General features: G+C 41.4%; 2 protein-coding genes across 2 annotated transcripts; both read left to right on the top strand.

The window, feature by feature from the left end:
- Positions 1-6192: 6192 nt before the first annotated feature.
- Positions 6193-9726, top strand: LOC101161172 (zinc metalloproteinase nas-4). Its single transcript, XM_004074446.4, has 10 exons — positions 6193-6321; positions 6399-6431; positions 6514-6567; positions 6649-6698; positions 7469-7538; positions 7609-7726; positions 8147-8319; positions 8750-8831; positions 8900-9021; positions 9592-9726. The coding sequence occupies exons 1-10, from the start codon at positions 6270-6272 to the stop codon at positions 9615-9617; spliced, it is 780 nt and encodes a 259-aa protein (XP_004074494.1). The 5' UTR covers positions 6193-6269; the 3' UTR covers positions 9618-9726.
- A 1417-nt stretch (positions 9727-11143) lies between these two features.
- Positions 11144-26288, top strand: LOC101155866 (alpha-2B adrenergic receptor-like). Its single transcript, XM_020707398.2, has 2 exons — positions 11144-11300; positions 22745-26288. Exon 2 carries the CDS (start codon positions 22773-22775, stop codon positions 24156-24158), a length of 1386 nt encoding a protein of 461 aa, XP_020563057.1. The 5' UTR covers positions 11144-11300; positions 22745-22772; the 3' UTR covers positions 24159-26288.
- Positions 26289-27144: the final 856 nt, after the last annotated feature.

Genomic DNA, 27144 nt, shown 5'->3' with positions numbered 1-27144 from the left:
AACTTCTATATTGTTTCTGCTTCGTTTATTATTATTATGGCCCGCAGCAGTCATAGACTGCAAGGACCATATTGTAACTGGTACGAGGGTCGAACACTCAAAAAGTCCAAAACGTCAAAAAAACGCGTCAAAACGCCAAAAAATGGGGTCAAAAGTCGCCCAAAGCACAAAATGACACGACAATTGTGTAACACAACAAAAATACACACACACACGCACAACACCAACGCACAAACGTCAAAATTGTAGTCGCAAAAATGACGACAAAAAACCAAAAAAGCCCCAAAAAGCCCTCAAAGAACGGGTTTAAAGCCAAAAAGACATGCCCAGCCTATAGTAAAAGACAGGCCGCATTGAAATACATGGGCCACCTGACTGCAAAAACTTCTATATTGTTTTTCGAATGTTTTTTTATTATTATTATGGCCCGCAGCAGTCATAGACTGCAAGGACCATATTGTAACTGGTACGAGGGTCGAACACTCAAAAAGTCCAAAACGTCAAAAAAACGCGTCAAAACGCCAAAAAATGGGGTCAAAAGTCGCCCAAAGCACAAAATGACACGACAATTGTGTAACACAACAAAAATACACACACACACGCACAACACCAACGCACAAACGTCAAAATTGTAGTCGCAAAAATGACGACAAAAAACCAAAAAAGCCCCAAAAAGCCCTCAAAGAACGGGTTTAAAGCCAAAAAGACATGCCCAGCCTATAGTAAAAGACAGGCCGCATTGAAATACATGGGCCACCTGACTGCAAAAACTTCTATATTGTTTTTCGAATGTTTTTTTATTATTATTATTATTATTATTGTTTCTAACGGCGTCTTTGAGCTCAAATTTGACCCCCGCCACATACCCGAAAACTCACCAAAATTGGCACACATCTGGGATAAATTGAAAATGAATTTTCGGAAAAGACAACATCACCCCCCCCACGATGATGACATCACGGCGAGCGTTCCCGTAAAAAAAATGAATGGGCCGAAAATCGCTTATGGGGCCAAAAAAAAATATTTTGAAATACTGTTACGAAACCAAAACACGCGTGTTGGGGATATCCCAAAGAAGTTATGAAATCATTATGGGATGGCCACACGACTTACGGCTTGTCGGCCATTTTGTGGCGAACTCAGAAAAATGGCGAATTTCGTGTTTTTTGACAATATGGGAAAACAAGACTTTTGTTTAAGCGATTTTCACGAAATTGCACACACATACCAAGACCATGATTCTACAATAACCAAAGAAGTTTCGTTGACCTTTGACCTTGGCAAGGGGCGGCCATCTTGAATTTTCAAAAAAAAGCACCTTTAGTAACGGATACAAACGAAAACTCGTCCTAGGGATTTTTATCGATCTTTTTGAAATTTCTCGGGCATCAATGGCAAGCTACTGTGGACAAAATGTTGGAATTAGAAGTTGTAGAATTTGAAACACGTGCGCGTGGCGAATTCGCAACCGTCGCCATTTTAGCTAGCTCGCACATATTTTATCGAAATAGCCTGAAACTGAAATATGCGATAACCTGGCCCACACTGAACAAAACGATGTCACATACGACAAAATCGATAAAGGAATGTGGCCGTGGTAAACAAAAAACGGTCGCAAAAAAAAGTGCTGACTCGGCTAAAAAAAAAAATTTCGGATTTTTTTTTTTATGAATCGGCTAGCGAAACCCAGATAACTTTGTCGGGTATATCCAAACAAAGTTTTGAAATCATTATGTGATGGCGACACGACCGACCGTTTGGCGGCCATTTTGTGCCAAAATCCGCCATTTTGAGTTTTTCGCGTTTTTACACAATATGGAAAAATGAACTTTTTTTCGAGCGATTTTCACGAAATTTGACGCGCATGTCCCTAGTGTAAGTTTACAATCACCTCTGGAGTTTTGTCGACCTTTGACCTCGGGAAAAGGCGGCCATCTTGAATTTTCTATAAAAAACACCTTTACCACCAGATTCAAACGTAAACTTGTCGTTGAAATTTTCATCGATCGTCTCGAAACTTTTTGGGCATCAACGGCAAGCTACTGTGGAAAAAATGTTGGAATTAGAAGTTGTAGATTTTGAACGGCGTGCGCGTGGCAAGCTAGCAAAGTGGCGCAGTGTTATAACTCCCATGCATTTCAATACAATACAGTGAAAATTGAACGCATGCATTCATGGCTGAAACTGAATACATTGAAAAACACTGGATATGGACATATAAGGAATGTGGGCGTGGTTAGCATAAAACCACTGTTGCTAAGGACGACAAAAAGTTTACTTTTACCGATTTGTCCGAAACTGACGTCAATCTGTTCGTCTTCCCAAGGGGAACAAAACATAAAATGGTTGCTATGGAGATAAAATAAACAAAAAAGCCGCCATTTTGGAAAAAGTGGTTTTTTATCAACTTATGGCATATAGCTCTCACCAATGGAGGAATGTGTTTTTCTGAGTCAGTTGATGATGCCGATCGCTATGCTAGTACTTTTAGCCACTTTAGCATAGCTAGCATAGTTAGCATAATAAGCATTTTAGGCAATGTGTTTTTTGAGTCAGTTGATGATGCTGATCGCAATGCTAGCACTTTTAGCCACATTAGCATAGCTAGCATAGTTAGCATAATTAGCATTTTAGGTAATGTGTTTTTCTGAGTCAGTTGATGATGCTGATCGCTATGCTAACACTTTTAGCCACATTAGCATAGTTAGCATAGTTAGCATAATTAGCATTTTAGGTAATGTGTTTTTCTGAGTCAGTTGATGATTCTGATCGCTATGCTAGCACTTTTAGCCACATTAGCATAGCTAGCATAGTTAGCATAATTAGCATTTTTAATAATCTGTTTTCCTGAGTCAGTTGATGATGCTGATCGCAATGCTAGCACTTTTAGCCAAATCAGCATAGCTAGCATAGTTAGCATAATTAGCAAAAGCCGTTTTGACGAGCCTTTATCAAAAGTGGGCAGTGAGGGAGGCGGTGGTGCGTAGAGTTGGGCGTGGAAGGCGGGTTGCGTCTGCGGGCCATACAACGCCGCATGCGGCTTTAATTATTATTCTTCTTGCACACTAACGGCGTCTTTGAGCTTAATTTTGACCCCCGCCACATACCCGAAAACTCACCAAAATTGGCACACACCTGGGATAAATTGAAAATGAATTTTCGGCAAAGAGAACGCCACCCCCCCGAAGTCAATGACATCACGGCGAGCGATCCCGTAAAAAAAATGAATGGGCCGAAAATCGCTTATGGGGCCAAAAAAAAATATTTTGAAATACAGTTACGAAACCAAAACACGCGTGTTGGAGATATCCCAAAGAAGTTATGAAATCATTATGGGATGGCCACACGACCTACGGCTTGGCGGCCATTTTGTGGCGAACTCAGAGAAATGGCGATTTTCGTGTTTTTTGACAATATGGGAAAACTACACTTTTGTTCAAGCGATTTTCACGAAATTTCATACACATGCCACAAACACGATTCTACAACTACCAAAGAAGTTTTGTTGACCTTTGACCTTGGGAAGGGGCGGCCATCTTGAATTTTCATAAAAAAGCACCTTTATTGACGGATACAAACGAAAACTCGTCCTAGGGATTTTTATCGATCTTTTTGAAACTTCTCGGGCATCAATGGCAAGCTACTGTGGACAAAATGTTGGAATTAGAAGTTGTAGAATTTGAAACGCGTGCGCGTGGCGAATTCGCAACCGTCGCCATTTTAGCTAGCTCGCACATATTTTATCGGAATAGCCTGAAACTGAAATATGCGATACCCTGGCCCACACTGAACAAAACGATGTCACGCACGACAAAATCGATAAAGGAATGTGGCCGTGGTAAACAAAAAACCGTCGCAAAAAAAAGTGCTGACTCGGCTAAAAAAATTTTTTTCGGATTTTATTTTTAAGAATCGGCTAACGAAACTCAGATAACTTTGTCGGGTATATCCAAAGAAAGTTTTGAAATCATTACGTGATGGCGACACGACCTACGGTTTGGCGGCCATTTTGTGCCAAAATCTACCATTTTGCGTTTTTCGCGTTTTTACACAATATGGAAAAATGAACTTTTTTTCGAGCGATTTTGACGAAATTTGACTCGCATGTCCCTAGCGTAAGTGTATAATCACCTCTGGAGTTTCGTCGACCTTTGACCTCGGGAAAAGGCGGCCATCTTGAATTTTCTATAAAAAACACCTTTACCACCGGATTCAAACGTAAACTTGTCGTTGGAATTTTCATCAATCGTCTCGAAACTTTTTGGGCATCAATGGCAAGCTACTGTGGAAAAAATGTTGGAATTAGAAGTTGTAGTTTTTGAACGGCGTGTGCGTGGCAAGCTAGCAAAGTGGCGCACTGTTATAACTCTCATGCATTTCAATACAATACAGTGAAAATTGAATGCATGCGCTCATGCCTGAAACAGATTACATTGAAAAACACTGGATATGGACATATAAGGAATGTGGGCGTGGTTAGCATAAAACCACTGTTGCTAAGGACGACAAAAAGTTTACTTTTACCGATTTGTCCGAAACTGACGTCAATCTGTTCGTCCTCCCGAGGGGACCAAAACATAAAATGGTTGCTATGGAGATAAAATCAAAAGAAAAGCCGCCATTTTGGAAAAAGTGTTTTTTTTAGCAACTTATGACATATAACTCTTACCAATGGAGGAATTTGTTTTTCTGAGTCAGTTGATGATGCTGATCGCTAAACTAGCACTTTTAGCTAAGTTAGCATAGCTAGCATAGTTAGCATAATTAGCATTTTAGGTAATGTGTTTTTCTGAGTCAGTTGATGATGCTGATCGCTATGCTAGCACTTTTAGCCACATTAGCATAGCTAGCATAGTTAGCATAATTAGCATTTTAGGTAATGTGTTTTTCTGAGTCAGTTGATGATGCTGATCGCTATGCTAGCACTTTTAGCCACATTAGCATAGTTAGCATAATTAGCATAATTAGCATTTTAGGTAATGTGTTTTTCTGAGTCAGTTGATGATGCTGATCGCTATGCTAGCACTATTAGCCACATTAGCATAGCTAGCATAGTTAGCATAAGTAGCATTTTAGGTAATGTGTTTTTCTGAGTCAGTTGATGATGCTGATCGCTATGCTAGCACTTTTAGCCACATTAGCATAGCTAACATAGTTAGCATAATTAGCATATGCAGTTTTGACTAGCCTTCATCAAAAGTGGGCGGTGAGGGCGGTGAGGGCGGTGAGGGCGGTGAGGGCGGTGAGGGCGGTGAGGGCGGTGAGGGCGGTGGTGCGTAGAATTGGGCGTGGAAGGCGGGTTGCGTCTGCGGGCCATACAACGCCGCTTGCGGCTTTAATTGTTCTTTTTTTTTACTTTATTGAACAGAGTGCCAATACCACTAGAGAATAAATGTAGTATACTTTGTAAAATACATTAACCAGAACAAACAGCTGAGGGGGTTAAAATTCATGCAAAAATTCACAAATATCATCAGAGCCTTTTTGTTAGATGAGTGATTTTGATTTTACATATACATTTACATCTCTAAGGAATTCAGGAAAATATAGTTTTATGATTAAATAGCCTAAATTTTTATGAAGATAGAATCTTGCCATAGTAATTAATCAACCTATTCTATAGAAACTTTTTATGCTTCATTTTTCTGTATTATGGAGAAATCTTTGAATATATGAATAATAATAAATCTACTGAGTTGTCTGTGTAAACTAAGATTATTTAAAAAAAGGTGTGTAACAGTTTCTGGATAATCTCCACAAAACTGCAATTAGCATCCAAAACTTTTTACATGATGTCATGTATTATTTTGGCGGGAAAACTAAAGTAAACATTTTTTTACCGTGTTCATTCTTAGATAATTATGGGGGGGAGGCTCATAAATACTACTTTCCAGTTGATCTGAAACTCGGATTCCTTATTTTTATTGCTCCCATCCTTTTGCTGCATGTCTGCCACCTGTATTTTTGTCATTTTTCCCCTCAAACTTTCTACATCCTCTTCAATATTCTCAAAAATTAAATAACAAATTGATGACTGCACGTATTCTTAAATATGTCTTTTCTATTCCTTTTCTTTCCTGACCGGAGTGGACGAACCAGGATCTCATACCTGCTGATTCTGCTTCTTTTTGATTGGACCTCTGACGTTTCAGACCAGATGGGCTGATGAAGGCTCAGCAGGTTCCTCAGGTGGGAGGGGCCTACCTGCTCCCAGGTGATTTCATTCAGCCTGACCGCAGGAGTTGGAGGCCTGAGGTTCAGAGGACACCATGCTGCTTCGGCTCTCTCTGCTGCTTCTGTTGGCTCTGGCGATGAGAAATGGTGAGGCAGCAAGAAAGTTGTGTTGCTGTTTTTGTGTCTTCATGGTTTGTTAGAAAAAAACTCTGTTGTGTTTTTAGGGAATTCTGGTCATTTGAAAGAAGTCAAAAAAGGTAAATTCTGCTTTGAACGCCTCGGTTCAACAGAGGTTCTGTTCCCAATGTAAGAATAGAAAGTACTTTTTTGTTTTTGAAGCTCCACATCTCAAAGAAGAACTGAAGAAGAAACACGACCCAGAGACCCTGGAAGGTGAGGCCTTCAGCAGAACCTGTCTGACTCTCTGACCACACACACAAAAATGGAATCAGACGTACCTTTGCTTGTTTCCAGAGTTACTAAATGAAGATCATGCCTTGGTGGAGGGAGACCTTTTGTTGGGGGTGAGTAAAACTCTTTAAAATTTTTTATAAATTTTATTTATTTGGTTTAGATCTGAGTGTTTGTGGAAGTCCGAGATCCGCACCAATCACACAAAAGAAACGGCGTACGTAAATGTTTCCTGGATTTCCCTCAACACCACATGCCAGAACGGGTCGGATCCTTACCTGGTAGCAGTGAAGCAAACTAGAAATGTAAAGTTGTACATACCTGGGACATTTGCCATTTCCCCAGAAACCTCTCCTGGGATCTCCTGGGATTTTTGACCTGGACAAAAAAAACTCCTGAACGGCATGATTTATAAAAAAACATTGTGGGCGTGTCCAAAGCTAAGCGAGCATTCATGATTGGAAGATGATACAATTAGTTAAAATTGCATTTTGAGTCTTAATTACTGCTTTTAATCAATGTTAACACTTTATTTTATACAGTTTAAACCCATTTCATGTGGGACTTTAATGTAGACCAGCTGCTACACAAAGCTTAAGAACAAAACTTCAAAAACTGTTTTTGTAGTTTTGCCTGTCATGCATACACGAGGAGGTACCGCATTGAAAAAATGTAAATATGATGCATCATGGGATATTCTCCGCAGTACTTCATAAACAAATTAGTAGATTATCATCTGCATAGATGATTTTTCTCCTAATATCATGGAAGCCTGTTTGGCATTAAGAGATCCAAACCATCTGGAACTCTGGACCAACGAGTCTCCTCTGAGTTCTTGGTCCAACAGAACTGTTGATGGTTTTCTATCGTACTCTCGCTGCAGAACAACCGGAATGTGGTGGGGAATCGCTGGCCGACGCCGTCCATCCCGTACGACATCAGCTCAGAAATTGGTAAAAGTTCTGCTCTAATGGAACAGCAGGTGAAAGTTCTGCTCGTCTGAAGTTTACTGTTCTGTCTCAGACGGTCGGACCAGTGACATCATGGCTGCCATGGCGATGGTGTCCAAACACACCTGCGTGTCCTTTCACAGGAAAAACGGCAGCGAGTCAGACTACCTGTTCTTCAGAATCGGTCACGGGTACGTCTGCTGTGAGTCTGAGGCTCCGCCTTTGTTTCTGTGGATGCAGAAGTCAAGTCCAGCCTGTGGAGGTGGTGCTGATGCAGTAACCCCAGAACATCTTCATCAAGCCCTGAGAAACTTCCAGATGGTTGTTGGGTTTGATGAGGGAATGGAAGTAGAGGTGTCAGCTGAGGATTCGGGTTAAGTCTTCAGACTGTCCAGTTCTTTAAAGAAACGTAGAAGCTTTCTTTTAAAAGGTGGCTGATTTCCTTTAGCCTCTGACGATGATGGCTCCACTGCAGATGTTCTTCCAGAGAACAATCACCTGGAGAGTTGAGCAGTGAAGGAGCATCTCTGATCTCCAGAAGAACCCAGCAGGAACCTCACCTGCTGGTTGCTGCTGTTTCACAAACCTTTGGTTCTGTGAATCGTCTCCAGATGTGCGTCCTTCGTGGGCTACCGAGGCGGGAAGCAGGAGGTGTTTCTGGCGCCCGAGTGCTCTGTGGGGAACATCGCCCATGAGATCCTGCACACGCTGGGCTTCCAGCACGAACACACCAGGCTGGACCGCGAGAAGTACATCACCATTCTCCCCGAAAACATCATATCTGGTAAACCTTTCTGCCATCGTCTCTGGAGATGAAGCAGACGGAACTTTTAGTGATCCCTCGAGGGAAATTGTGTTGTTACAGCAACCAAACAAGAAATACGACAAACAAATGGCAAAAGTAAGAACAAATGGTAGTAAAAGTGTTAGTAAAAGTACATGTCATAAATACGACGGTACAGCAGCAGTTTCAGCAGTCCCATGTCGTGGAGGTTCATGGATGTAGTGAGGACATGAGGGTTGGACACAGAGGTTAGATGGAGGCAGATGACTACAGGGAGCAGCTTTATCCTATGTTAAGGTAAACTTCCTGTTTTCAGAATCTAAAAAGGTTTTAGGTGGTTCAGAAAGTGACTGATCCAGGTTCTGTCAGATCATCTGTGATGTTTTCAGCTGGAGTTTATTTTTATGATCTGAATGATGCTGGTTTTCAGGGATGGAGAACAACTTCCGGACGTATAACGGTGAGACCTTTGATCTGCAGTACGACTACACGTCCATCATGCACTACGGACGGTAAGATGAGACAAGTGCAGCACTGTCTTTTTCTGCTTTTTGGCCCTTTTTCATCAACCTCTCGTCAGGAAATTCTTCTCCTCGAACGGCGAGCCCACCATCGTCCCAAACAGGAATGTGGAGGACATGGGACAGAGGAAGATGCTGACGCCGTCGGACATCCAGAGGGTTCGGCATCTTTATGGCTGCGGTACGTCTGCTCAAACGCAACTGAAGAAAAGGGAGGGGCTATCTGAACGAGAAGGTTACAAAATCTGAGACCTGTAACATCCGTCAGCCAGAAGACAGACGGCAGATGAAGAAACTCATCTCTTTTAGAAGAAATTCAAAGTTTGCGTGTGGGGGGGGGGAAGACACCAGGAGGATTAACTAGTGGGAATGGAGAGGATGACTGCAGAGACACGGATGGTCTGAATCATTCTCCTAAAATCCTCATTCATGTCCAACATTGAGAGACTCTAAATGTGTCCGTTTAAGAAAACAGATTCTTCCGTTTTTGCACCGGATGATCAATCGGACAAATGTTTTTCCACATCAACCTTCCAGCCCAGTTTCCCTGAAGTATGCTGGGATGACCTGTAGGAGTGACTCCCTTTAGATACTGAAAAAAGTAACTGGTGAAATGTTAAAATATTCAATGTAAAATGATCAACCAAAAATGTAAAGTTTCTCATTTTGAAACCTCAAAACCCGACAGGTGTTCTGTGATCCTTGCAGGTCTTGAAGACCCCTGTAATCATCACTCTGATCTTTTCCTCAGATTCCCTGAAAGGAGAAAAAAGCTGAGCTGTGCAGTTCGCTGAACCACCTGCAGGAGGCGCAGTTACACCAGTTCTGATGTGCTACAGAACTTGAGTGGAGTTCATGCTGATAAATTAAAATTTTAGACACTTCACAATGGTTTCTGGTTGTATTTTTCTCTCAAACGTTGGTTCGGTTTTGAAAAAAGGCGGGACCTTCACAGACGGAGGAAGGAAATTGGAAAAGGAGGGAAAACAAATCTTTTCTGGGAATGATTTGGGTGTTAAATGAGGACCTTTAAGCGGTTGGAGCTCCGCAAACTTCCATCTTCCCACAAACGCCTTAAAAACCTGAAGGACCTCCAGTTCAGTTATGCAACAAAAGCCACCAGAGGACAACGTTTAAAAGCACATTAGTCCAAACTGACCTTTTAAATGTGGAGCAAAGGAAAGTCCGGGTTACCCGGGTCAATCTGAACCAGCAGCTTCAAATGGATCAGGCAGATGGTTCCAACAGGATCGCTTTGGCTCCAGTTAAAGAAATTCTAGGGCCGACCCTAAAACCTGGAGATGGCGAGCTCAGTTTGGAAAGTATGAGGACTTCTCAGTTTGTTTCCTGTTCATATTGGACAAAGGTAGATGTTATTTAACTGCATGTATGAATGTTCACTCTAAAAAGAAAAAGTGGATCCAACTTAAATGAATCACTTCCATTGGTAACACGTAATTGAATTAACTTCATTCAACTTATATCTGTCCATCTCTAACGTTGATCAAACTTAAATTTTTTGTTTACACAACTCAAATCAACACATTTATCCAACTTAATGTATTTCTGACTTTGGTTATAATTTATATATTTTTCTCATTAAGCTTTTATTGATCTTCCGTTAAAGTGTAGACCAACAGGCCTTTTCCATATCAAGGACATGTGACCCAGCAATGTATCTCACTGCAGGTCACAGAATCAAAGGCTGGACTCAGATAAACAGATATTTCTGCTGACGCTGAAGAAAACAAAGTTTTGAATTCCAAAAGATCAGCTGGATTAAAACTGCAACAATTTCACCATAAAGGTTTGATTAGAACATGTGCATCCAGGATGCTTTTATTCTGAAAGGGCAACGGCAGGTTTTATTGATTATGGAAAAAAACGGATCGGATTGCGACCCGCTGTTTCTATTCAGATTGTTCTTTTTCACATCAAAATATGTTTCTGATCGTATTACACTGACAAAGATGGATGTTTATTTTTAAGAAAGCATCAAAACAATATTTTATGATCCACTGGAGTTTTTTCTAGTGGTTTTATATTAGCCTCGTGCTCAGAGGAGGGGGGCAGGTTTTTATTTTTATTGAACATTTGCTGAATACAAAAATGGAACATTTATAACAATACAACATCAGAATACAACACAATTCCAAATGCAGAATAAATTTGTTTCAACCTGATGATAACCTTAACAGTTAAGAACTAAATGATAAGTACTATTCATTTCTAAAACAAAGTGGGGTTCAACAATAACCAAATGAGGTGACCGCCTCGTGCGCGTAAAGACGCGCGTCAGTATCGCCCTCATCAGTTTCCGGAGCTCGCACCGGGGTGTGAGCAGCTTCGCGCGCGCGGATCACATCGATTAGATTTGATCTTTGCGCCGTCTGGGTCCGGAATCCGTCCCCGCAGCCGCTCCTCGGACTCTCCGACATACAGGAGGACGCGCGCGTTTCAGTGAGTGCACGTTCATCTAAAGATCGATTTATGCCCGGATGCTGTTTTTTATTGAACTTTTCAAAGACACAAAGATACAAACTCCAGCAGAGGATGAACACACTACGAAAGACACGCTCACTAGGGTGGGGGGTGGACATAATTCTCTCAGATGTCATCAGTGTTAGATCACTTAAAAAAAAGAAAAAACAGGAGCCAAATTATATCACAGGACAGAAACTAAAATAACAGCCACAAGGAAATTTGTTTAGATATTATTTTAACACCAACCGAGGATTGTAATCTTTTCAGTGAGGAATAAAATAATTTAAATGCGTTAATAAAACCTGGAAAGGAGGGCTTGGAACCTCACTTACAACAGTGGTTATGATATTTTCCTAAAAGTAAGATGATATTTATGGTATTTGAGAAAGAATCATCTAGATTTTCCATAAACAGTAGTATTCTCAGAAATACCAAAAGGGGAATATTCAGTTTTAAATGAATCTAATTTCTTATGAGTCCAGAAATCCTCAGAGTAACTGCATGAAAAAAAACAAATGTTCCAGCGTTTCCTCATTTGAGTTACAAAAAGTACAAGATTCCACATCGAATTTAAATCTGCTTTGAAGAAAATCAGAGACCGGATAATATTTATTAATTATTTTGAAATGAGCTTCTTTTATTTTGGGCAGAACAGACCATTTAATGTACTTTGAGTGTGCTTTAACTAACAGAGATTGGCTGTTGGAATAAGAGAATGATCTAAAAGAGGCTCGATTATGGACGTGATAAATTCTTTCTTTTAAACAGTTTTTCAAAAGATTGTTATTTAGTTTAAAATCTAAGAAATTACATCCATTTATCTGTAATTTTGGTCATGAGATAATTGTTCTATGAGGAGTGAAAACAGTGTTCTTTATTAAATGAATCAAAGCAGCAGGAAAAGCTCGACATACTTTTTTAAATTCTTTAAGGCTGCAGGTGAGATGATGGTATTTATCTATAAAGGAAGAAAAAGTCAATAAATTACCGTCACTGTCAGTTAAATCTGTAACAAAAAGAATGTTCCTGTCAAACCAATCCTGTTTGAATATAGATTTCTACCAACTAATACTGTTCTGTTGTTCCATAATGTTGATCCATGAGGTAAAATTGGGATTAAATATCATTTTCCAAAACTGAAGAACCTGTTTATGGAAGTTGGACAAAATGATTGGAATCTTGTTGACTTCAAAATCACATTTCAAAAGGAAGTCTATGCCTCCTAAATGTTTAAAGATGGATGTTGGAATATGAAACCACATGGAGTTATTATCAACCAGAAGAGCTTTAAAAATGAATTCTGAAAGTACCGACCATAGCTTCAAAATCCAGAGCATTGATGCCACCATTATCATAACCTTTGACCAGTTGGGAACTTTTGATAGAATGTGTTTTGTTTTTCCATATGAACTGAAAAAAAATAGAGTTAACTTTCTTAATGTTTGGAGGGGATATGTATGAAGAATAGCAGGATAAATAATCTTAGAGACGCCTTCTGCTTTGGTTCACAGATTTCTCCCAAAAACAGTTAAATCTCTTGTCAACCAGCGACTTAAACTTTTCTTTATATCAAACAATCGGTTTGTAATGTTGACTTCTTCCCTCCTTATTGTGTTTTTAGACAATAATACACCCAGATATTTCACTTCATGAAGAACCCTAATGGCTTCAATAGTTTGGTGCTGACATGAGTGAATGGGGAGGATTTCACATTTGGGAATATTTAACTTCAATCCTGATGCTTTGGAAAATAACTGAAGCCTACTTAGAGCTTTAACAACCTCTGCAACGTTTTTTAGAAGTAAAGCAGTATCGTCTGCAAACTGACTCATTTTGTGTTGCTTATCAAAATTAGAAATACCTTCAATATCATGACTGTTTTATGAGGATGGTTAATAACTGAGTAGCTAATATAAACAGTTTGGGCGAGATGGGACAACCTTGTCGGATTCCCCTTTTAATTACAAATCGGGGAGTAATTCCTGGATTTAAGGAAACTGAACTATAAATATCATTATACAACATTTTAATAATATTACAACAATTATCACCAAATCCTAAAAATTTCAGGGCTTTAATTAAAAAGGAATGCTCCAATGTGTCAAATGCTTTATAAAAATCTAGAAATAATATTAAACTATGGGGGTCAACAAAGTCACAATAATCCAACAAATCTACTACCAACCTAATGTGATTATGGATATTTCTTCCTGTAATAAATGCTGACTGACACTCATCCACTAAATCCTTCAGTCCTCTGTTTAGACGCTCTGCAAAAACATGAGCTAAAGGTTTATAGTCATTGCATAACTAAGTAATTGGTCTCCAATTATCCAAATATAAAGTGTTTTTGTTAGGTTTGACCCCTGTCTCATAGTGTTAGAAAGGCTCCCTGCTGAGATCCATTCCAGACAAGCTTCATGTAACAAACGTCTAATTTCTGTCCAAAAGAATTTATAAAATTCTGCTGTTAAACCATCCAAGCCAGGAGATTTCCCAGAGGACATCTTTAGTACAGCAGCATCCATTTCCTCAATGTCTAAATCGTTTTCCATAAAATGTTTCAATTCTAAATCAATGTTTTGGTTCAATCCTTCAATGCTTTCAAATAAAATTTCACTTCAGAATGATAAAACTTGTATAAATTGGAGTAAAATGGGTCTATTTCTTTGTTAATCTCCCCTTGGTCTTCATAAACAAAATTATTTACTGATAATTTGTTAATTTGCTTTTTTAATTGCCTTTGTTGTTCAAGATTAAAAAAATATGTGGTATTTTTTTCTCCCTCTTCAATCCAGCAAACGCGGGATCTAACAAACGCACCTTTAGCTTTTTCAATATACAAAACCTCTAACTCGCTTTGTAATTTATTTAATTCTAATAAATCTCCAGTCGACAAATCCATCTTTTTAAAAAGGTCATTAATATTTCTGAAAATATTTTGTTGTTTTAGACGTTTCAATCTAAAGGCACTTTTTGCTAACTTCAATTGCAAGACTTCTAATTTCAAACTTAAGCCATTCCCATTTCCTCACAGGTGACATGTCCAAAGCATCAACTTCTGTTATTATTGTCTAACCTTGTTGCAAAAACAGGAATCTTCCAAAAGCATATTGTTGAATTTCCACATTTGATTTAAATCAGGTTCTGACCGATTCCATTGAAGGGATAAAGAAACATCACAGTGGTCTGTTAAGGCTGAAGCAGAAATGGAACATTTATCAATATATTTTACTAATGATGAAGATATTAACCAATAATCTAACCTTGAACATTGTCCATTTCCTGCAGCATCAAACCATGTATATTGCCTGGTCACTGGGTTCAGAATTCTCCAATAATCAACTAAATTGACAGCATTCATAAATTCAACCACCAGATCATCAAACTTGTGACATTGTGCTCTAGGTGGATGTCTGTCTAAAGGTCTGACACCAAGTTAAAGTCACCTCCAACTATGACATCATCAGTCATGGTCACCAAAATAGACATTTCACCATTAAACTCAATCATTAATATCAACCAATGGCCATAAGTGTCCCCAAAGTGGTTTATAACTTTTCCCGGGAATTTGTTTAAAAGTATCACAACACCAGCTGAATGAGAGCCCCCCCCCCCCCCCCCCCCCCCCGCAACTTCCAGACGTTTACATCTTCTTCAACTGAATGGGTTTCCTGCAAAAAAACACATTTAGCTTTCTGCTCCTTACAAAATAAAAAAATAGCTTATGGCTTAACGTTGTTTTTAAGCCCCCTAGTGTTCAAAGAAATGAAAGAAACATTTCAGAATTATTAATAGCACAACAACCGCAGAAGATGTCCAGGAATGAACAATACTGTCCTCACCAGACAATTCAATGAGCATTCTTCACCAAGAACATGAACTGACAGAACACTAACTCTCACTGACTGGCACTTATTGAGGGTCCACTCTTCGACTGTCGATCAGCGCGTCCCCCTCCTTCAGGAACGCCCTCTGACCCCTCTTCCTGGCCTCTTGGACCAGCGGCCACAGCTTGGCTCCGCCTCCCTGTCCTCCTTAGAGAAATCTTCTTTGAAGTGGACGTGCATTTCCCTGCAGACTCTCGCCTCTCTTGACCGTTTCCACGCGTCATCCCGGACCACTCTGGACACAAACTGCAGGATTATTGACCGTGGAGGATTGTGGGAAGTCGCTGTGCTCCCCTTTCTTCCCAACATCCTCCAGATGTTCTAGAACTCCTTTATTCCTTCTTATAGCTTCGGAGTTGGCATCAATTGTTTCATCAAACTTTTTCAGCAGGGCTGTCTGCTCATCCATTATGGTCGTTTGCATGTCGACCTTCTCCGTCAGGGCGGCCACGGCTTCCATGATTCTTTCAAACATACTTTCATCCTGTAAGTTCTGCCCGCTCCCTTTCTTCTGCTTTTTAGGATGAGGAGCTTTGACTGGAGTGTGTGTAAGGTTCCTTTCTCCTTCTCCTTTAGTGACTTCATCAACAGCTTCCTCACTCATGTCGTGAATATCGGACTGGGATTAATAGTCGTGCTCGTCCGTTTCGGTTAGATTACTTTTAGATTTTCAAAAGGAAGAAAAAAAGAAGTTTACAGAAGTCCTCGACTCCTACCACAAACTTTAAATAGAAAACTATAAAATGCTTGCAGTGTTCTTGGTTATAGAATAAAAAAAAAATCACACAAAGACAGAAAAAACTCTTAAACCGGAGCCCGCCAAGCACGTTCGTTCATTCCGCCATCTTGCCTCCCCCCCTCACCCCGGAAACTGTTTTTCTGGAGAACAAAGTTTGGGAGTTGAGGAGATCGTGGAGCCGCGCAGCTCGGAGGAGGACGCGCGTGTTTCAGTGCGTGCACATTAATCTAAAGATCTATTTATGCCCGGATGCTGCATCAAGGATGCGGGTGAGCGCACAGATTGTCATCTTGACTTTTTGCGTCTGCTGTTGACAACTGAACTAAAGAAAGATGAAGACGCTTGATGAAGATCTTCTGCCAGGAATTAAAACACTGAAGGTTTCTGCGTAAAAAAAACCTCAAACCTGAAGATCTATTGGAGCAGCCTGAAGCTGCAGCTGAAGCATGAATGTGGGAAACTGATCATCGTTCAGTCCAGAAACTCAAATCTCTGCTTACAGCAACAATTTCTGATGTCTGTTGAAATGTTTCATCTTCTGATGAAGGATCTCTGCCTCCAAATGGAAGAAAAGTCAAATCAAATCCAACTTTATTTATAAAGAGATTCTCATATAAAACTCGTAAATTTACAAGTTTCTATCTCCTAAATTTACGACTTAAAATTTAAAACTTTGCGGGAAAAAGTCATAGATTAACAAGGAGAAAACACAGATGTTGTCCGTTTATCGGAGCGTAGCTTGAAGATGAAACATGTGGAGCCTTTTGTGAAGCTTTATTTACGGATTATTATAGGTTTAAAACAAAGAGATTCTGAACCTTTGGCGACTCAAAATCAGATTATTTTCAGTGTAGCCGGCTTTCCGGGTTTTGATGTCGGTAAAGCGGAGTGTCATCTGTAAAATAAGGAGCTCAGAGACACGTTTTGGTGTAGAGGACCACTGCAGCCTTTATTCTCCTTTCCATTCACATAACCTGAAGTTCATCTGTCACCTTACGTCATGAACCTGTCATCCCAACACCAATGTGGAAGTAAACAGTGTTCCATACGCCCCCTCCTCCAGATGAAACGTCCCGTTTCAACATAAAACAATAGAGATGAATGAAAATGGTCTGCTATATCATCATTACAACGTTGAAAATGCCAGAAAGTGAACCTCCTCCTCAGACGGAAGCCTCACACAGACATAGAGATCAGGGGCCTCATTTCTAAAGGTTGCGTACGCACAAAAGAAGGCGTACGCCACTCTCTACGCAATAGTTGAGATTTATAAAAAGCAAACTTGAGGGGAAAATGTGCGGTCCTTCAAGCTCTGACCCAGGCGTACGCACAAAAACGGGTGAAATGAAAAACGGCGACACCGTCGGCAGATGGAAGAAACACGTGAAAGTGAAAATGACAATACTGCCTCTCATAAATAACATGAAGACTTCACAAAGCAAGTCTGACAATTAACAGCTACACCAACACCCGTTTGATCGATCAGCAGTGAAACAAACAAAAAAAAAATCAAACGAAAATTACAACAGAAATTCAAATGAACACATATTTGGAAAAAGAAAAGTGAAATATGTTCTGCAATATTGGCATGTTGTGCAATTCATCCTCATAAATAATATAGTTAACAGAACGAAATAATGTACAGAACTGACATTCCCGTCAATGTGTCCGTCTGGCGAAGCAGATATAGGTGCAATTAGACAGACAGATGGATAGATAGAGAGAGATGCATTAATTGTCCACTGGGGAAAGTTGTTTTCATATTAAAACATTTCTTCATAAGCTACAGAATTATGGTATTCATGCATATGCCTTTAGTTTGTTTTATTTTTGATAAAAAAATGTATGGCGTATGTCTCAACCATTCAGAAAGCAACAAGAAATTACATTTGCGCTGATCAATTTCCCATTTCCACGTCGATTATTACCGACATCTGTAGCTTGTCAGATGTAAATAAATGGATGGAAATAAAATGCCCCATCACAATGCGTAATGACGCACAATGGCTGATCTTAGAAGATGTGGCAAATGGAAGAATACGGAGTGAACGCATCTTTAGACAGCAAGAAGACTTGCTGGCAAACGAGGACGAGTGGCTCATGAGCCGGTTCCGACTTCCTCGAGCCGTCCTGTTGGACCTCTGCGGGCTTTTGGGCCCGGCGTTACAGAAGAGCATTCGGAGGAACCACGCGTGTCACCCGGTGCATCTGGCGCTCAGGTCCCCCCCCCCCCCCCCCGATGGAGCGCTAGACGTTTTTTATGCCTTGACTTTGATGTCCGACCATTTCTTTTTTATTTCGGCCACGGTCCGAGGTTGTGAGGCTACAGCATTAACGGCGTCTGCCACCGTCTGCCACTCACGTGCCTTTTTGTCATTAGTAATGCCCACACTGTGCCCTCCAAACAACATTCTTCTCCTCTTTTCCACCTCGCCAACGATAACTTCTACTTCACATTGAGTGAAGTTACGTTTTTTTGATTTTCTCTCCGTGTTTGGCATGGTTTCGCAATCAATGAATATTCATTTGTGGGTGTTTCACGGACTATTTATGGGCAACTATGGGCGTGTCATGAAGCCGCAAAAGCTGCGCTGCATTTAGAATTGGTTGTGATTTATTAAGGGAAAGATGTGTAGGATGTGCGTGCGCACGGTTTTATAAATCCGAATATTTCTGTGCGTACGCACGTCCTATGTTTCATCCGTACGCCACGTCTGACGCAAATCCTACGCAAAGTTTTAGAAATGAGGCCCCTGGTCTTTGGTGGAGGCAGAAAGGATTCAAGTGGACAGATGCAGGGACACCGATGACTTCATGATCGGGCTGCAGAGATCCTGCAAACCAACCATCAATAAATATGACTTTAATAACTTGTAAATCAAACAAATGAGCTTCCAGAGATTTGGAACGTTATCAATAAACATTTAGATCACCTGCTTTTAGTCGGTCTGCTCTGCTGCTGTGCGGCGTTCACCTGCTGCTCTGTGTCCTCACTTCCACTTTAATCGTGAATTTACGAGTTTTTTTCTCATAAATTTACGAGTTTTTATCTACTAAATTTATGAGATAAAATCTCGTCGTTTTATTTTATTTTTATTTTTTTGTGGTGGCCCTAATACTCTGTTGTGCTTTTCTGTTAAAGCCTCTAAAAGAAAGTCCCGCCCTGCTGCTTCTCCGGACTTGAGATGCAAATTTCAGCCAATCAGATCAACCAGAAAAGTTACTGCGCCCCAAGTGACAAAAACATCCCCTTAACACTGCGCCCTGGTGACCGCGCAAGATCACTGCTCAGTCAGGATTGCAGGCCTGCAGTTGTAAAATGCGGGTCGCTCGGTTAGAATAGCTCCTGCGTGGTTGTGAGGTTCCTCACTCAGTTCCTGAATACGCCGCTCAGTTGTCTTTACGGCCTTTCACTTAATGGCAGCCATGAAACGCCATACCTACTTAATTGAATTAATGTAAATGAAAGTAAAATAACTGTCTGATAACTACGTGTTATTTTTAAGCTGACTTAACTAAAAAATGATTTATCTTAACTGGAGCAAATAATGAAGTTAGATCAAAGTAAAAAAGTTTATCTTTCCAACATCCATATATGGTCTTATCACCCTCTCACGGTGGAAAAAGTATTATCTGAGCTTCTTCATCCACTAAATCATCTTCAAATGGACACGCCATGCTGCTTCACCTCTCTGAAAACAAACTAACCTTCAACTAAACCTGCTCCAGACCAGGTTATGTTCAGAGCATGAGTTGCCGTGGATCGGATTGCGACCCGCTGTTTTATTCAAATTGTTCTTTTTCAGATCAAAATGTGTTTCTGATCGTATTACACTGACAAAGACAGACGTTTATTTTTAAGAAAGCATCAAAACAATGTTTTGATGATCCACTGGAGTTTTTTCTAGTGATTTTTTATTACCCAATTAAAGAACGATTTCATATTTTCAAAGAATTAAAGTAACAAACAATCAAACAATGTTGTGTTTTCATGGAGGAGCGCCTTCCTGCTGTTCCTCCCTCTCAGCTTCACCTCCATCCATCCTCGTGCTCAGAGGAGGGGGGCAGGTTTTTATTTTTATTGAACATTTGCTGAATACAAAAATGGAACATTTATAACAATACAACATCAGAATACAACACAATTCCAAATGCAGAATAAATTTGTTTCAACCTGATGATAACCTTAACTGTTAAGAACAAAATGATAAGTACTATTCATTTCTAAAACAAAGTGGGGTTCAACAAAAACCAAATGAGGTGACCGCCTCGTGCGCGTAAAGACGCGCGTCAGTATCGCCCTCATCAGTTTCCGGAGCTCGCACCGGGGTGTGAGCAGCTTCGCGCGCGTGGATCACATCGATTAGATTTGATCTTTGCGCCGTCTGGGTCCGGAATCCGTCCCCGCAGCCCCTCCTCGGACTCTCCGACATACAGGGACTCCCCCCGGAAGCTGTTTTTCTGGAGGACAAAGTTTGGGAGTTGAGGAGATCGTGGAGCCGCGCAGCTCGGAGGAGGACGCGCGTGTTTCAGTGCGTGCACATTAATCTAAAGATCTATTTATGCCCGGATGCTGCATCAAGGATGCGGGTGAGCGCACAGATTGTCATCTTGACTTTTTGCGTCTGCTGTTGACAACTGAACTAAAGAAAGATGAAGACGCTTGATGAAGATCTTCTGCCAGGAATTAAAACACTGAAGGTTTCTGCGTAAAAAAACCCTCAAACCTGAAGGAGGAAAACTGATAAAAAACACATAAAACGCACTCAACCCCCCCCCCCCCACCCAACTCAATGAAAAACATCCAATAAGACTCAAAATAGAAAAATATGTGTGGCTTAATGCTGAGTGATGAAATTATATTAGGGAGGATCTGTCCGCACCAGTGACCCCCCCCCCCCCCCACCACCACCATTAACGCAAGCAGTGAGATCCCACTGCAACACCCCTGAACCCCCATGAGGACCTAGTCCCTGGTGTGGAGGACCCTCCCCAAGAAAACGCTGCAGTTCAAACAGAACAAAATACTGGAAAATCCTTTCAGTGCAGTGGACACGTATGATCGTCATGCAACATGAACACATATGAACACATAAAATCAACTCACATTGGTTCTAAATCTCAGCTAAAAGCTGGTCTAACAGGCCTGGAGGCTTCCTCTAAAATCCTCAACAGTTTCTGTGGTTCCTTAAGGTTCTCTGGAGGCTGTTCTGGAAGACCGTCATCCCTGCATGAAGGTCTGGTTCTAGCTTTAGGAGGCATTAAGAGGCCTGAACCAGACAACCTCACAATATCAAATCAAACAAATATGAAGGTCTGAGACCATCAGACATTTGAAAGAAGCAGAGGATCATTCAAATCAATCGGAGAGCAAATGCAGAGTTCTGGGGAATCTGAAGGTTTGAGATGCTTTTCCAGAGAAGACCAGAGAGCCGCCCATTACCAGAATCTACTCTGCTGGGAATGAAGGCTCACATTAGCCCCTCCATGATGGAAAGACAGGGAAATGGGTGGAGTCTGCTAATGTTTGTGAGATGATAAAATCCTGTTTTTGTTTATTTATAATTTATGGAATAAAATTCAGCTCAAGGAACATCCAGGTTTCTCACAATACACTTCTTGCCTTCAGAACCTTCAGAACAAAAACTGTAAGAAAAACCGTCTTGAAAGTATGTTCACTGACTCTTCGTCACTCTTCGTCATCCGGAGAAACAGCAACGTAAAGTCGTATGTCATCAGCATAGCTCTGAAAACTAACAACATGGATGATTCAAAATTCTTCCACCAACCCCTGCAGCTCCTCCCATGCTTACATTTAGCCGTCCAAGCTGAGAGTTATGGGAAAATAGTGTCTTCAGATTCGGACAACGCTACCTCTTGATGACGTCATGAATAGTCGCTGGTTAGCGTAGCTGCCTGCACTGGGAAAATTCATAACATCGGTTTATAACCTTAAAAAGTCATACAAAAACAAAAAGTCCTTACATTTAAATGTAAACTTTTGTGCTTCCGGGGACACTCACATGCAGAAATACATTTCTCTTCCACGCCATAGCATGACACGGATTACCCTACCGGCAGAGGGATATCTAGTCCCAAGTCACTATGGCTCCTCCTTAAAAAAACAACTCTGTACAGGCCTACAGATTCAGATGCTCCTAAAATTGAATGGGTAAGAAGAAGCTGGAGGGGTGGGGTAAGAATTCAGATTCATCCCATGTCTTCCAGTAACACACCCCAAGTGGCAATCTTAATAAATGAAAAGGTAGTGGGCTTAGAATCGATCCTTGGGGAACCCCACAGTTGATTAGATGGACTCTGAAGGAGCGTTAATTCATACTTACTAAAAATCTCCAATCGGTATGATAGGAACTGAACTAGCCTTTGTCCCAACCGCCCTTACAGGTGGCTACGGGCTGTCAGCGGATAGAAAATGCTCAAACCTGTATGGGTCACATGGGTGACCGCGAAATATCAAAGTCGTTGACCGCTCTGTGAACCCGTGGAGAGAAAATGTTCATGTACATTTTGTTTCTACGTTGACGCTGCGGGCGACAGGTCCTAGTGAACACAAACACACACGTAAGGACTGTACAAGGACCCAGCTGGTTCTGTTCTCTTGACACGTGCCAATGAAACAAAAACTAGGGGAGCAGCGGTCCTCACCATCCACTGATTATTTTAACCAAAACAGAGAACAAATGAAAAGATCATCATTTTGTGTGTGACTGCAAACGTGTGACACTTAGAAAATGTCAGATTTCAAACCAAATGTTTTCCTTCTGTTTTAGATTCTCCTCTTAGAAAGATCTCCCATTCATGAACAGAGACATTCAGCATCCCGTCTCCCTGAGGATGACCCTGTGTTTCCCTAACTCCACCTATTCTCCTCAAGCTACGGCAGCATTTTCCATCGTTATGACCTCCATGATGATCCTGACCATCGTGGGGAACATCCTGGTCATCATAGCTGTCCTGATGTCCCGGTCCCTGAGGGGGCCTCAGAACCTCTTCCTGGTGTCTCTGGCGGCGGCAGATATTCTAGTGGCTCTCATCGTCGTCCCCTTCTCGATGGCATACGAGCTGCTGGGCTGCTGGGTGTTCAGCTCTATTTGGTGTGAAATCCACAAGGCTTTGGACGTGCTCTTCTGCACCGCATCCATCGTGCACCTGTGTGCAATCGCTCTGGACCGCTACCTGTCCATCTCTCGGCCCGTGTCCTACGGTACCACGCGTTCGCGAAGACGCATCAAGTCAGCCATCGTCATGGTCTGGCTGATCGCTGCCGTTGTCTCCTTCCCTCCTCTTCTGTACCTGGATACGAAGGATAAAGTCAAAGGCAAGTGCGAGCCGGACGATAAGCCGTGGTACATTCTTTACTCCACCATTGGCTCCTTCTTCGCTCCCTGCGTGATCATGATCCTGGTCTACATAAGGATTTATCAGATCGCGAAGAGGCACATGCACTGCCCGCCTGGAGAGAAGCGCAGATCCTTCTATGGAGCAGCAACTGACGACACTGAGATGAAGTCGCTTCCTGAGGAATCCCAGAAGGACGTCGGTCAAAGAGCTCCAGCTGCACCAGAGCTGTCTCTCACCACGGTCCATACTGACTGCGCACAGTGGAATGATAAGAAACCAGCGGAAAGCCCCACAGAGGGACCCCCTCTGTTCTCAACTGCTGTCCCAAATGCTGCCAGAGATCTGCCCAAAGCAGAGGGAGAAGACGCCGTTCACACCTCCAGCTCAGAATCGGACACTGAGCTGCAAAGCATCGAGGAAGGGGACCGAGCAGGAGGGGGAGGCAGCCCTAAAGCTCAGGTCCAGAGTCCAACCTGCAGATACAAAAACACCATAAAAACATCATCTGGCACCAAACTGTTGCCTGAAGATACGGCAAAAACTCAGGAGACGCCTATTTCTCGCCACAAAGCCATGATAAACCGAGAGAAGAGGTTCACCTTGGTCCTGGCTGTGGTGATGGGGGTGTTTGTGGTCTGCTGGTTCCCCTTCTTCTTCTCCTACTCTCTGAAGGCGGTGTGTCCTGAGAAATATCAGGTCCCCGATCCTTTGTTCAGGTTCTTTTTCTGGAGCGGCTACTGCAACTCCTGCCTCAACCCGATCATCTACACCATCTTCAACCGTGACTTCCGCACAGCCTTCAAGAGGATCCTGTTCAGAGACATGAAGAGCAAATCCTTCTAGAGAAGTCCTTCTGCTGTCTTTAGCCATCTTCTTCAGCGTGGAGCCCGGATCCTTTATCTTTAATGTGGTTTAAGAACTCACAGATCTGGTGTCCCTGAAGAAGATCGGCTGGACTGCTGTGGAAAGGAAGTCAGGACGTCACAGGATCTGCGCTCTGTATCTGCTGTGGACGTTGATGTTTTTGTGTAAATGCATGGAGAGGAGAAGCTGCCTGAGGCTCTGACTGGCGGAGAACAAATGCCACTAAGTGGCCTCCACCCCAAATAAAACAGGCACTGAGGGATCATGATCAGAGGAGATGAGAGCATCTCCCTCCACGGCCGCTCAGGTGACAGTCAGGACTAGAAAAAGCAGGAGCTCTGGAAATCAGCATGAAAACCTGTGAATGTTGGAGGCTGATCTCTCCTCCTCTTGTCTCTCCAACTACCAATAAGTGGGCGTGTTCGGGCTTCAGCTTCAGGTGAGACTGAAACGGAGGTTCCTAATCATTCAAGACCTTCAACCTGAGGCCTGAAGCTGCATTTTGGCTCTTCCATCCAGAACCTGACTGGTTGTTCTGCTTTGACTGGTGTGATGATGGAATATTTAAAATAACATATTTTCATTTTAAGACAGAAACATTCAGTCAGGCTTGCTAACAAAGGTTTTTTATGCTTTATGTGTGAGAAAATGTTCATGAAGTCTTTGCTTTCTTTACCAGGAGACTCAATAAATGTGAAAATCATTGAAAGCATCCAGTGAAACAAAAAGAAGAAAAAACATTGAGGAAAGATAAGGAAGTCATTTTTTTATAATAATCTTCACCTTCAGCAAATAAAAGGAAATAATGATTGGCCTGGTAACAAACTTTCCTTAATCCATATTCTCAGATACAAACAGACTAAAAGTACCAGGATTTCCTCAGGATTGTATCTCCAAACGCGTCAATCTGATTCTTCTTCTTTCTAAACAGATGGACTTTTCCTCAAACAGTTTTAGGAGCAAATGGAGGCATTTCAAAGAAACGACATTATTGACCTCCATCTGCTCATCAGTAAATGAGGTTCTAAATGTGTTTAGTGTCACATCAATTCAACATATGGACAAACGAACATAGCCTACCATGTTTTAATTTCAAATAGTATTTTCAATATTGAGTATAATTGATTTGTTTTCTTTTAAAATGATTTCATGATCATATGGTCGATTAGACCGGTCTCAGACAGATTGATCCATCAATTAAGTCGATTAACCATCACACCCCTAAATATTAAGATTTTAATCATTACCTGTTTTGGCTGGACACTCCCCTGTGGTCAAGGGCTGTGATTTTTTTTTTTTTTGGGGGGGGGCTGCTGCAGCTTTAGGTAGAAACAGAGGTGAGGCTGGTCCATGCTGTTTGCAGCTAACAGACGACTCTTTCCCTTCCTGCATGAGGCTAGTTTAAGGTAAAAGTTAGTGGAGCCAGGGCGCTTCATCGCATAACCACTAGGGGTCGTGTAAAAGCTCCACTCCATCATCCTCTGATATATTTTCAAAGTGTTCCCAGTGATCCTTAGTTATTCATTCATTCAACTTATGAACCGTTTGTCCATTCTGGCTCACAGGGCTGCTGGAGCCTATCCCGGCCACTAGTGGGCGAAGGTGGGGGACACCTGGACAGGTGGGCAGTCTGTCGTAGATCATTAGACTTATATTTGCCAGATTCTGATGTTATGATGTCATTTGAAGAGTTAAAAATTAAATATGAGTTGAGTAAAAAGCATTTTTATAAATTTCTCCAGATCAGAAACTTTGCAAGAAAAACACAGAAGACCCTCAATAAACCACAATGTTCAATTTTAGAAAAGTTCATGGTGAGAGACAGTTCCAAAAAAGCGCCATTTCAGTCAGACAACTCATGCAGTAATAATAATATTTATTTTCACATCTTTTAGTTTTGCTTTCACATACTTTGTTATGCTTTCACATTCCCTTAAGTTAGCATTTCACATTTCTCCAAGTTAGCAATTTGCATTCCTCTTAGTTGCCATTTCACATTCCTTCATAATTGGCATAAGACTCTGTGCAATTCCATGAGACAAATTTCCATAAACTTTTGGGTGATAACTACCCTGTGCTCAGGTCTCTGCACTGGCTCCCTGTACCTCAAAGAATAGACTTCAAAGCAGCTCTGCTTGTGTACAAGTCTCTCCATGGCCGAGCACCAAAGTCCATCTCTGACATGTTAGTGCCATATGAACCATCTCGTACTCTGAGGACCTCAGGGACCGGCCTCCTGTTGATTCCCAGAGTCAGAACTAAACAAGGGGAATCAGCGTTTCAATATTCTGCAGCTAAAATCTGGAACAGCCTCCCTGAAGTCGTAAGACAGGCCTCTTCTGTGTTCATGTTCAAATCTAGACCTAAAACATTTCTGTTTAGCCGTATATGACTGAAAGGTCCTATCTACACTTTTCTTTCCTTTCCTTCCTTTATTTTTTAAATCAATTTTCAAATTTTTTCTTTTCTTTTAAAGTAAATTTTACGTTGATTATTTCTATGATGTATTGTGATTTTAATGCATTTTTCTGTTTTGTGAAGCACCTTGAATTACTTTGTGTACGAATTGTGCTATACAAATAAACTTGCCTTGCCTTGCCTTACCCTAACGGAGCTCACAGGTGGAAGCCAGGAAGGAGGGTGGGGCGAAGAACGCGGTGCTTCTGTAAAGGAGGATGAACAGCTAACACACCTGGACTTAAATGGGACGCTGAACAGGTGTGTTTGATTAACTGAACCGCCCTAAGGGGGGAACCGAAGTAAACGCCTGCCTGAGTTGGCTGCCCGAAATACTCCCAAGGTCGCTCACTTCTGAGTTTTATAATCTGTTTTTGTGCTGCAGCTCAAAAGGTGTCAAATAACTCCAGACTAAAATTAACACATTACAAATGGTTAATGCGTACATATGTAACACCAGTGGATTTAAATATATATAACAAAAATATAACAGTTGTTTGTCCCAAAT

The sequence above is a fragment of the Oryzias latipes genome, chromosome 12, assembly GCF_002234675.1.
Source record: "Oryzias latipes chromosome 12, ASM223467v1".
In the NCBI taxonomy this organism is placed as follows: Eukaryota; Metazoa; Chordata; class Actinopteri; order Beloniformes; family Adrianichthyidae; genus Oryzias; species Oryzias latipes.
The sequence above is the reverse complement of the archived record's forward strand: the minus strand, read 5'-3'. Positions and strand labels throughout refer to the sequence as shown.

Coding starts and splice junctions, on each gene's coding strand:
- LOC101155866 (XM_020707398.2), top strand. CDS start 22,773: ATGAACAGAGACATTCAGCATCCCGTCTCCCTGAGGATGACCCTGTGT.
- LOC101161172 (XM_004074446.4), top strand. CDS start 6,270: ATGCTGCTTCGGCTCTCTCTGCTGCTTCTGTTGGCTCTGGCGATGAGA. Junction 6,432..6,513: donor TTTGAAAGAAGTCAAAAAAG/GTAAATTCTGCT, acceptor TTGTTTTTGAAG/CTCCACATCTCAAAGAAGAA. Junction 7,539..7,608: donor CGACATCAGCTCAGAAATTG/GTAAAAGTTCTG, acceptor GTTCTGTCTCAG/ACGGTCGGACCAGTGACATC.